General features: G+C 40.5%; 1 protein-coding gene across 2 annotated transcripts in view; it reads right to left on the reverse strand.

Annotated features, from left to right (window-relative positions):
* The window catches only part of LOC143981949 (ankyrin repeat and SOCS box protein 9-like), an 88,189-nt gene extending 80,201 nt beyond the window's left edge, over window positions 1–7,988 (reverse strand). The window contains exon 1 of one of the 2 annotated variants that reach the window (XM_077480227.1): window positions 7,798–7,988. In XM_077480227.1, coding sequence (XP_077336353.1) covers window positions 7,798–7,816 — 19 coding nt within the window. In that variant the 5' untranslated portion in view covers window positions 7,817–7,988. Of the gene's footprint in view, window positions 1–7,542 lie in introns of both variants that reach the window. The other variant, XM_077480226.1, reaches the window with a different exon arrangement.
* Window positions 7,989–12,435: the final 4,447 nt, after the last annotated feature.

Consider the following 12,435-nt stretch of genomic DNA (forward strand, 5'->3'; position numbering starts at 1 on the left):
ACTGTAATATGCCCATCAAGTGTGGCTCTGAAGAACATGTGCAAGCCCTCCATCTTCTTGTGCAATGCACAACCTGCAAACTGTTTGGTGAACATACATACAAGGTAATAGCAAATTAAATACGCCGCTTGACAAAGATGCATAGATCTTTCTTCTGTTAGGAAGAGACATTCTAAGAGTTCACAAGATACACAGACAAATCAGTGGACCCCCAGATGCCTTATTTGCCCAGCGCATGGATCTAGGTTGGGTCATCATAGGCAACATCTGTATAGTCCAAATGAAGAGACCTACCAACATTTCATCATTCAAGACAAACATTCTGCCAAATGGCCGAAACACTAACTTTGAGCCATGCCCACATCACTACCAGGTGAAAGAGAAGGTAGCCAGCTACGAATGGCAACATGGTATCTCAGGTAACACAAGCCCTTTCTCCTGCCTTGATGATGACCTCAGCTCTACAGTGTTTACTGCAACCAGTGAAGATGATATACTGGCTCCTTCAATGGAAGACAAAGAATTTATCAAAGTAATAGACAATGAGTTTGTTCAAAATGATGCCAATAATTGGGTAGCACCCTTACCTTTTTGTCTCCCAAGAGAGAGATTGCCCAACAACTTGCAGCAGGCCATCAGTAGATTCTCCTCCTCAAAGCGCAACTTAAGCAGGAAACCAGAGATGCAAAATCACTTTGTGGAATATATATATATATATATATATATATATATATATATATATATATATATATATATATATACACAGTATTTGACAGAGATCATGCAGACCCTGCTCCTCCACTAAAGGAGGGAGAGAATTCTGGTACCTTCTATCCTTTGACATCACCCACACAAACCAGACCAAATCAGAGTTGTCTTTGATGCCAGTGCTCAGCATGAAGGTGTTCCTCTTAACAACATGCTCCTTACGGTGCCCAACTTGAACAAAAGTCTAATAGGAGTCTTGATTCACTTCAGACAAGAAGCCATAGCAGTAATGGCCAGCATTCAGAAAATGTTTCACTGCTTCATTTTCAGAGAAGACCACAGAAACTACCTCAGGTTTCTATAGCACAAAGACAATGACATCAACAAGGAAGTGATAGATTATCGAAATTAAGGTACATGTCTTCGGTAACAGTCCTTCCCCTGCAGTGGCAACTTATGGGCTAAGGAGACCAGCTCAGGCTGGAGAAGAATATGGATCTGATGCTCGCCAATTTGTTGAAAGAAACTTCTATGTTGACGACGCTCTCAAGTCCTTTCCAAACGCTAAAGAAGCAATCAAACATCTCACCAGAACCAAGGAGATGCTGTCTGTAGCAAACCTTAGACTTCACAAGATTATACCCAACAGTCAGGAACTTATGAATGCCTTTCACTTTCAGGACTATGTCACCAGTCTAAAAAACCTTGATTTAGGTACAGATGTGCTTCCTGTACAGCGAACTCTGGGTTTGTTGTGGGAACATCAAACAAGACACATTCATCTTCCAACTAGTGACAAACCCTTCACTAAGAGAGGAGTCCTGTCGTGCTTAACAACATCTATGATCCACTGGGTTTCATTGCTCCAGTTACCATTCAAGATAAGATTCTCCTTAGACAATTATCTACTGAGAACATAGACTGGGATACTCCTTTGCCTAGTGAGAAACAACACAAGTGGGAAAGGTGGAGATATTCTTCGAGGTCACTAGAAAAACGTAAAATTTTACGTTGCTATGTTCCAGTTTCCATTTCAACTGCTGTCTGGAGAAAGATTCATATTTTCTCCAATGCATCAGTTGAAGCTATTGCTTGCTGCAGTAGCCTTTTTAAAGACCTCTGAAAGTAATGGAGAATCAAACTGTAGTTTTGTTCTGGGCAAGGCAAAACTCACTCCCAAACCCGCACATACCATACCAAGACTTGAACTCTGTGCAGCTGTGCTAGCAGTAGAAATTGCCCAAGTCATACAAAGTGAAATAGACACTAGAATTGATTCTTTCACCTTTTATATTGACAGTAAGATAGTACAGCAATAGGGTAGAAAGTATTAGGAGATTTTCTCTACCAAGTCAATGGCATCACTGGTTGGCACATCTGTTCTGGACGCTTCACAGCAGCAGATATTGCACATGCAGAAGAGGTAATTATCCATTGTGTGCATTCAGCATTCCGCCTGCATTCAGCCTGCCCATACATGGTTCAAATATCAGCCAATTCCTGCTAAATAGGCCAAGATTTCAACCGTCTATGGCTGGCCTAAGTCATATTTTTTAAAGTTGAACTCTAGGATAAGCAAATGTTATCTAAATACAGGAGGCTTGTGTTCTTACTTGAATCTTAGCTTTGTGTATTTATTCCAGATTTGTGCAATAATCAAGCATGTAACTTTGTCTCTATGCAGGCGCTTCCTGTAAGACCAATCACTGCTGCTCTCTCTTTTTGTGCAGGGTGACTGGTCTTGTATCTGCCCCTCCTACTGTTGGGTCCCTCCCACAGCTCTGCTCTCTGCACTGGTTATGTACATCACAGTGATGATGTCACTGCTACTTCTACAAGGTAATAAATGGGTTTGCAAAGGCATTTGGTACACACAAGGTGGATTTATAATGTTTGTGGATACTGTATTAAGGAATGTATTAAAATAAAAAAAATTGTGTCTAGAGTTAAGCTTTAGTAAAATCATGTTATGTCCCTTTGGAAGTGAACCCTCTGTGCATTCAGTAACAATAAAAGAATTCACAAAAAAACTGAATGATGTTTCCTAATGGTTAATAGTGTTTTTTCAAGTTTATATTTCTGGGAATGGTTGCTTGCACTGCAGTCTAAGAAAAAAAAAATAAGCAACTGTAGCTTCCTTCTACCAAAACTTTTCATACATTTCAGTGTAGTTAATGAGAACAAGTAGTTCTAGTTCACTAGAAGATATGTCCAACACAGAACTGAGTAGTGCTTATCAGCTGCTCCAGTGCAAGTCTTTTTTCCTTAATTCTGCTGACTGTACCAGCTGCCACATCAGTTTATAGTTTACCTAAACATAATGATTAGCAGCGCGTAAAATAAATAGGGCATCTGTTAAAACAGCAAACACTGATTTTTTTTTTCAGGAAAAAAAAAGTTGCAAGTCACTCAAATACAGGGATGGGAACTGTTAACTATTTTACTGCCATTTTTAAACTGGGGAAAATAAAGTTTCAGTTAAGTGTAGAGCTTCCTTATAGTGACCAATCGGAATTCTTTATTAATTTCTCTGGGTAATTAGGTCAGATTCGGACCTCTTTGGTGTGTTACCTCAATGTTCAATAGTCAGAAGATGCCAGTCTTGCTTAAAGGTCCTTTTACCTGTGGTGGCTGTAAGTAGGATTTTCCCGGTGTCCTGTTTATGGTGGGAAGCAAACTGTAACTGTAAAATGACCGACACCAATCAGTTCACTAACCCCACTAAAAGTCAAGGGCCCTGAGGTGAAGTGTCAGCCAACCTGACCACTAGGTGTCCTTTACTGCCCCCCAGAGGGTGTGTGTGAGTGTGTGTGGGGGGGGTTCACACCGTTTTTGCAGAAACGCACTACAGCCCACTTAACATGGTTTCCTAGTTTCCAACTTGGTCACATCTGTGCGTTTTGAGCTGATACATTTTTTTGGAAAGGGTCAGGGACTTTTTGTTCCAGCAGCAGATTGTTTATTGCGTGTAATAGACTTCAATGAACCCACACAAAAAGGGCTAGGGGTAGAGTTAGGGTTAGGGTCAGCGGTAATTGTTAGGGTTAGAATGCTAACCCTAACAATTACTGCTAACCTTAACCCTAATGAGTACCACTAGCCCTAACTCTAACCCTAGCCCCTAACCTTAGCCAATAACATTTAACCCTAACCCTTAACCCTATCCCTGGCCTTTAACTCTAATTGTAACAAGCAACTTTGGACACATAAAGGTTTCTGCATTACTTTGATACAACTTTAATTCTACTTGAGTGCCAAAGAATGTAAAGTCACATCGAATTCGCACTCCATGAACAGAACTTTCCTATTAGCTTAGAAAAAACTATTAAGACTTTCTGGTATAGAGTATGGGTACGCCAGCCTGACAAAAGATAACATGCAATGGGTTACTTCACTTTGAATCCTGAGTTCTTTATAACTGCCTTATACTGCTTTCAGACTGGCTGTGGATGCAACTTATTTCAGTGGGGACACATTTTCTCATTTTAAGAGATTTTTAAAAACAAATTAATTAAAGAGAGCATTCATTGACAGGAAAATATTGAAACTTAAAGGATAAGTTCACGTTTGGGAACATGTTACATGTTCCACCCCTTTTTAGGGTAGAACATGTAACATGTTCCCACTCCTGCAGACCCTGCCCGCTGCCGCTGCTTCTAGTGACAGCAAGTTGGGGATCTTCTCGACCATGGGGGGCTCTGTCATTCATTCACAGAATTCTGTTAATTAAAAACTACAAGATCTGGCAGCCTTTGTGGCTGTCGGGTTGTAGTTTTCAATGAACTACAATGGTGCTGTTGAGCGCTCTAGGTAGTCCGTCGTCTCTTCCTGTCAGTGTGCATCTACCTGCCGTACGAGGTACAAACAAACAAATACACTGTCTGCAGGAGTCCTGCATGGCACCCGTGATCTGCTGATCGTGGGTGCAATGCTTTACAGACTCCAGGTAAAAAAATAAAAATAAATGCACTTTTTTTTTTTTACCTGTAAAGGGAAATTATCCTTTAAAGCCCAAAACTTTTTGTTTTTTAGTTCATAAAAGAGTAAAGACCGGTACACAAGATAAGAAAAATGGAAGTAACATTTCGTACGATGAACGATCGGCCAATTATCTGATCGTTAGTATAGGGCTTTAAACAGCAGATTCTGACTCTTTGGAAAACAAAACCTGAAGGTACATGCTATTAAATTGTTGTTGTATATAAAGACAACATCTGATTTTAATTTAACCACTTACAAACCAGAAGATTTTCCCCCTTAATGACCAAGCCATTTTTTGCGATACAGCGCTGCGTTGCTATAAGTGACAACTGCGCATTCGTGTTATCTTGTACCCAAACAAAATTTACTTCCTTTTTTCCATACAAATAGAGTTTTCTTTTGGTGATATTTGATCACCTCTGCGGTCTTTATTTTTTGTGCTATAAACAAAAAAAGAGTGCCAATTTTGAAAAAAATATATATATTTAACTTTTTGCTATAATAAATATCCCAAAAAAAGGAAAAGAAATTAATTTCTTTATCAGTTTAGGCCAATATGTATTCTTCTACATATTTTTGTTTTAAAAAATTGCATTAAGCGTATATTGATTGGTTTGCACAAAAGTTATAGCGTTTACAAAATAGGGGATAGATTTATACCATTTTTTTTACTAGTAATGGTGGCGATCTGTGATTTTTAGTGGGACTAAGACATTGCGGTGGATCAGACACTTTTGACACTTTTTGGGACCATTGACATTTATACAGCGATCAGTGCTATAAAAATGCACTGATTACTTTGTAAATGTCACTGACAGGGAAGGGGTTAACACTAGTGGGCGATCAAGGGATTAAATGTGTTCCCTGGGAGGTGTTTCTAACTGTGGGGGCATGGGACTGACTAGAGGAGGAGAGAGATCACTGTTCCTGATCACTAGGAAGAAGATCTCTCTCTCCTCCCCTGTCAGAATGGGGGTCTGTCTGTTTACATTAACAGATCCATGTTCTGGCTCTCTTTCCCGCGATGGCGGGTGGCCGACAGACATCGCAGGCACTGACCATGCGCATCAGGTCCTTCGCCGGCTCACAGGCTCTTACAGGAACTGACGTACTGTACACCTACGGCGATTTGTGGGAACGAGCCGACCTACCGCTGTATAATTACAGCGACTGGTCAGCTAGTGGTTAATTAGTACAGTTTCTGTCCAAAAAAAAAATGATAAGAGCAAGACTACACATGCTCGGAAACAAAAAAATACATTACAAAACAATTCAACACATTATATCACTTCTGAAGTTGTATTCTGTTGTATGAGAATTTTCGTAGGTTGAGTAACCTCTTCACTTTCAATATGAAACTGTCACGTCAAAAAAATGGAAAAAAAAATGTCCAATAATTTGATTGTGTGTACCAGGCTAGGACTGTCAGGGTTTTATGGTTGTCTGTCACTTTCAAAGTAGAAATTTCCCCATTTATTTGTTATATCTGTGACACTAAGACAAGAAATAGGAGGGGTGGGGGTCACTTGGAAAGGCAGGAATAAATATTTCACAGAGAAGTAAACCCTATTCCCTCTACTGGAAAAAAACATGTTTTTGTTGCCATCTCTGTCCCCATTAGAGAGATTTTCTATAATTTCCTGTCCCTTTGACCCCATCACCAGGACAGAAAGTTTTTAACCTTTCCCTGAATTATCCAAAACAAAATTAAAGAAAGGGGGCTTTAGCTTGAGTTATTCTTTTATATGGATTAGAACAAGGATCTGATGGTACAGGTTAAGGTTACTATCCTTAAATCTCTTGTACATATTTATGCTATGAAACCAAACAGATGCAATTTTTTTACACTAGCCATGAAAATAGGATTGTGCCGCATAACAATAATTTGGATGAAAGAATTGTATTTCTCAAAAGTAATGTGTGGCTCACTCGATAAATCAAAGGAATGATTGATCCAGGTGGAAAATCTTGTCAAATTTGACCAAACTAACTTTTTTCTTTGTTGTATGAAGCAGTCATTGGGGTTAATTAACTAAAAGAGTAGAGTGGGTTTCCTTTGCAAAGAACACCCAGTAATGTGTGAGGAAATAAAAAAATAAATAAATAAAAGATTTTTTGATTGCACGTGATTGGATGATTGAAGTCAAAATAACTTCCCCTCATTCACTAAGCTATTAATTTTGCTAAATGAACAGCCTATAGTATATTCTGTTAGTAAATCAACAATCTTGTGTTTGAATCATTTGAAACAACTGAATTTCTGACTGATAACTCATCTGATCAATCAATTAATCAGACATGATTGATCAGTCAACATTAGTGTGGACATACATTTAAAAAGCCTAATAACAGCAAGAAAAGTTGAGGCTCATTTACGACAATTGTTTTAGGCACAAGTTAACAACAGGATGATAATGTTTTTCAGAGTAAAATGTTGGGAAACCCTTGCAACCACATGCTAAACATTCCCTTCTCTCCATGCGGAAGGGTACAAGCCTTTTGCAGTGCATGTGAATAGTCCAGCAATCATTACACAAATTCTGAAGATGTGCAATTCAAGTACGCACTGGTAGATCTCTTAAGCCCCGTCGGGAGACATTTGCTGGTTCAAAAAAAAAATGGCTGACTTTCTGCCTGTGTGTATGTCATGTTGGTCTGTCTGAAGAACAGCTGGATACTGGAAAACCAGCATCCAAACGACTCCTGATCGGCACTCTCAGCCAATCGCAGCCTTTTTTTTTTTCTTACTCTTTTCTTCTCTTTCTTACTGCAAGCCTTTTCTGGTGGGAGTTTTGCAAAGGTATGTACACATAGGTTTCCAAGACTTTACCAACAGAAAAAATATATACTTACCACTCATCAAAGGATTTGAAACGTAGGTGACCGGTGATGTAAACTGGCCTCCACTGTCCTGAGGGGCATCATTACTTCCGTTTGTTCTTCCAGCTTCCATTGCAACCAGAGAAGAAGATCTGTGTGATACCTTCAAAGTGTGGATTCCTCTGAGAACATGAATGCCTAGCTACATATGTGACGTATGAAGCCAGTGGGGAAACCTGCAGTCTTACTGGATGCTTCAGGTCGCAGACCTGTGGAGCCAAATCCTACCTGTGTAACCCGATAACATGCGTTCAGGAATATGAAGAGCATCAGTCAGTCCCAAACGTAACAGAGAAACTCAGCCTTTCCCCAACATAAAAGCTGCAGAGATGTCACATCCTTTCAAAAGCTACGAGCGGTCAGCTGTAGGATATAACTGGCATGCACTTTGTTTCATTCAAATACAGAAATATGTCTGCCAAAAAAAAAAGTGTGTGAGATGTGAGAGAGAGGGAGGGAGGACGGAACACAGTAATCCAGTTAGGCAACTTCTATTAGGAAAAAAAAAAAAATCAGCCTGAGGTATTTAGACAGATGACTGAAAAAAAAAACTGCTTAACAAAAGAGCGCAATTATCTCCTTTAAGGTAATACCTAAACATATAGAATTACACTCGGGATGACTGAAGGTTAAAATATAGTTTTGTGATTTGTTGAAGCTTAATACTGGTGATTTCAGAGAGCTTTTTCTTGTGTAAAACTGATTTTTTTTTGTATTTCTTCACACTTAAGCCCCATACACACTATCAGATCTTCTGCTGATTTTTTTCCTTCTGATTTACCAGAACCATATAATATGAAGTCAAACCTTAGGAGTTTCAATGTGTATGCAATCAAGCAGGCCCTTCCACTACATGGTTTTGGTAAATCTGAAGACAAATCAGCAGAAAATCGGAGAGTGTTTATATTATATTTCACCTTCTTGTCCCCTTCTTTTATTTCCTCCATATCAACACACTCCAGACTGGTCCACAGATTGTGTAACCTTATAAAAAAAAATAGACAAATGCCAGCCACAAATCAATCGCAAAGCGTGGCTCTCCAAAACCTTGCTTGTGACCAGAGTCGCAGATAAGGGGGTACCACCGGAGGGCAATTACAGGAACAATGTCCTGTGTGGCTCTCCCTGCAGCAGCTGAAAGACGGTTTCTCCCCCTCTACTACCCTCTGGCTTTCAGCTGCTGCATTGAGAGACACACAGAGTATTGTTCCTGTAATTTCCTCCCACCACACCGATCTCCCTGACTGCCCATATCTGATTCCCCCTGTTTTGTAAACACCCCCCCCCCTTCAGCAACGTTGACAGCTTCCCTCTTCTGTGGATACACAGGAGAATTTTCAGTATGGAGAATCGGGAAAGGAGTCAGTAAGTGAGTTACCGGCCCCTTCTTTTAGTGAATGAACACAATGAGTGAGGTCTCACTGTGTTCATTCATAACTGAAGCATAATAAACTCTTCATTCATGTACAGTGCAGCTAAGGGTTGCAGGAAAGAAATTTGCACAATTCCCTTATCAATACAGACAGTACTGGCAGGGGAATCCCTCCTGCCGAGACATTGTATTCTCCCGGTGGGGAAGCCCTCCGGGAGAGGGGAAGGCAGTGATTATTGCTAGAGGCTATAGCTTTACCATAATTGATAGTAAAATCCAGTAGGCTGGTTGTACCCAAGTTGATCGATCTCAACTTGGTACACTCATCCTGCCCATTAACGGTTTAAATTTCAGCCGGTTACTGCTGAGCCGACTGAGATACAAACCATATATGGCCAGCCTAAGGCTACAAAGAAGGAATTGAAGAATCTGTGTCCTCAATTCCTTTCTCTGTCTCAAAGGTGAGATGTCAGGGGTCAAAAAATAACATTAATGACATTATTGCAAAAAATTATTTAAAAAAATAAATAAAAAAAACGTATACTTTTAAATAAAAAAATATATAAAAACGACAGTATATAAAATAGTTAAAAAACATAAAAAATAACAACAAAGTCTAAAAAATTATTTAAAAAAAACAAAAAAATATAAAAAATGAAGGGCTCATATACACGAGTTCTCCGGCCCATACATTGTGAATGAATGGTTTGTTTGTACAGCTGGAATCTTCTATTACTCTATCAGGGTGCAGCAGCTGTATGAACACAGCCACATGCCCTAATTTAAAAGGTGTGCAGATGTGGGTAAGTGGCCCCAAATGCGCACTGTCAGTTTTCTGGAGGCCATACACCTGCATCCACATGCCAAATTAGGACCTGCAGCTGTGTTCATACAGTTGATGCATCCCCATAGCATAGCATAGATTGCCTGCACACAGCAATAATAATGTTAAAAAAAAAAACACAAATTCACACTGTGCAGGCCGCAGCACCTATGTGAATGAGCCTCAAGACCTCATTTACACACAGAACTATAATTATTAACTTATTACAGTTTTATCTATTTAGCAGGAATTTTGTAAGTTATGTTATGTTTGTGTCCACTAATAATGATTAGTCTTTTTAATCTTTTTTTTGTCAAAATATAGTTTTGATATTTTTGGGGAGGATGGGGTAGGAAGGTCCTGTTAGGTAGGCTGTACAGGGCTCTGTGTTTTCTAACTGTGGTTGAATCTAGGTTACATTGGACATTAATCAATGAAAAGCTGAAGGTGAAGCTACCAGGTGCTCTGCCTAAGTTCCACCGTAGGGTCTGGGAGTCAAGGGTCCCAAATCTTCTACCAACTGAACTGTCACCTTAAACTCTAAAGAACACAGAGGGGCACAGGGGCACCACCCGCCTAATCCATGCGTCCAGCCCCTAATCTACATGCAAGGCACCGGATGCATGGATTTCAATGGGTTTTTTTTCAGAAGCACGTGAGCCAGATGCTCTAATTGGCTTAAAAAAAGGTGGGCTTGGGATGCAGAGCACTGCTCCCTGAGCCCACCCAGTTGTGTGATAATAATGAATTAATATTCACTATTGTCTTCCTGATTCTCAATCTTCCAATCAGGAAGCAGGTCCTGAGACCCAATTGGCCGAGAGGAGAAGCAATCATTTTGGCCGCCAAGGAGGAGGAGAAGACGCAAGAGAAGCCCCTGTGATGTCATAGAGGAGAAGATGCATGGTGAAGCCGACAAGGAGGAAGTGCTGCATGCAACCTAATTGTTGTAAGTGCAGGGCTGCTGGGCTGATGATCGAGCGACAGAGAGGGGGGGTTTGGAACCAACCAACCTACCGATTGGGGGGGGGTTGGTCGGCGGCTTTGCTGCAACCCCCAAAAAAAATTGGGGCACCAGCCACCACTGAAAGAACACATTCCACTCTTGCTATTATGGCTACCAGCCAGCCTTCCTCCCTCTCCTTGAATCCTACATTACCCCATCTTTCTTTTCTTTCAACCCTTTTTTTTTCCCTCCATTCCCCCTTTTTTGATCCTATTCCCTAACCTTTCCTGTATCTTCTTCTCTTTCTTCTACATTAATTGTGCACTTCAAGCACTACCTTTAGTGAACATCGTGCTACTCGTTACGTATGTCAACACAGCATTTACATGTAAACTCTATAATGTTTGATTTACAACCTCTGTACTCTTAAATGTCTGTTAATATTTAAAGCAGTATTAAACCCAAAAGCAAACATGTATTATATTGCAGCTTACCAATTCTTATATAGGATAGCTGTATTCGTTTTCTTTTTTAGGCTTTCTTACTTTTATTTTCATCTGGTTATCCAGCCAGTAAGTCTGTTGTTTTTCAAAAGAAAAGGTATCAAACCATTTACCCCTGACAGGTGCTTACAATAATCCGATTTTATTTATTCATGTAAAGCCAAGTTTATACCAAAAGGAAAAACACTATTTGCAATAACTGCTTATAAAATGTTATAAATGATTGTAAATGCAAATAATGCAATGCCGGTGCTTCTGGTTCCTTCTCTCTGGCAAGTGCCCCTATATGAACCCTCTTACTATGGGAGAGCTTGTGCAGGTGACGCCTGAGCCTTGCTGTCTGCATCTATAGTCACAGACAGGGTCTTCAGCCCCGCCCCCTTCTCCCTCGTCACAGGTTTTGACTGACAGTGGTGGGAGCCAATGGCTCCCACTGCCTCAGCAATGCCTGTAATACCAGGCTAACATTGTGTGCTGAAAACGAGGAAAGTGTTTGGTATAATAACCCAAACAGCAAGAAATTGAACTGCAAGTTTGAAAATGACTTGCTAACCTATTTCTAGACTTGCCAGGCTTCACAAGTTTGTTGCACAATTGCAGCAAATCCGCATTGCATGACTCCAGATCATCTTTCTTTGCAAACGTTTTGCAAGTTCTGGTTCAGTTATGTTGTACAATAGTCATCCCACCACAGGAGTCACTGTGGCTGAATTTTTTTCTGTCAACTTGCAGAGCTCTTGCTGTAGACTCACCACTGCAACTTTGCTCTTGCTAGAGACTTGGCACACAAATTTACTACAAATTGGAAAAGTGTCAACTAAAACTTGTGCTTGTGCTCTGCAAGTGTACAATTTGCCAGTGGAAATGTGCAGCAAGTTAACAGACTTACAATTCAACACTGCTGTCATGTACCTTACAGCAGAGCCCGAAATGCTGAGGGTGGCCTCTTGCATGGTTCCGGTCCAAGCACCTCTGGTAGTGGAGACAGGGAGTGCTAGGGCAACGAAAGGGTGCAGGTGTCTGCAGGCAGAAGGCTGAAGTTTGGAGGTACAGGAACCTGGAGAAGGCATAGAAACTGATTACCAGACTTGTTCAGAGGGAGCCAGGCAGGTAAGTAGAGACTCAGGATCAACATCAGGGTCAGGAACAGGCAAAGGTTGGTAACCGGCTGGCAGCGAGGTACACAATCAGAAGGCAGGACTGTAGTCAGTGACAGCCAGAG

Source organism: Lithobates pipiens, unplaced genomic scaffold (assembly GCF_037356315.1).
Source record: "Lithobates pipiens isolate NorthernLeopardFrog02 unplaced genomic scaffold, aLitPip1_a1.2 Scaffold_16, whole genome shotgun sequence".
Lineage (NCBI taxonomy): Eukaryota > Metazoa > Chordata > Amphibia > Anura > Ranidae > Lithobates > Lithobates pipiens.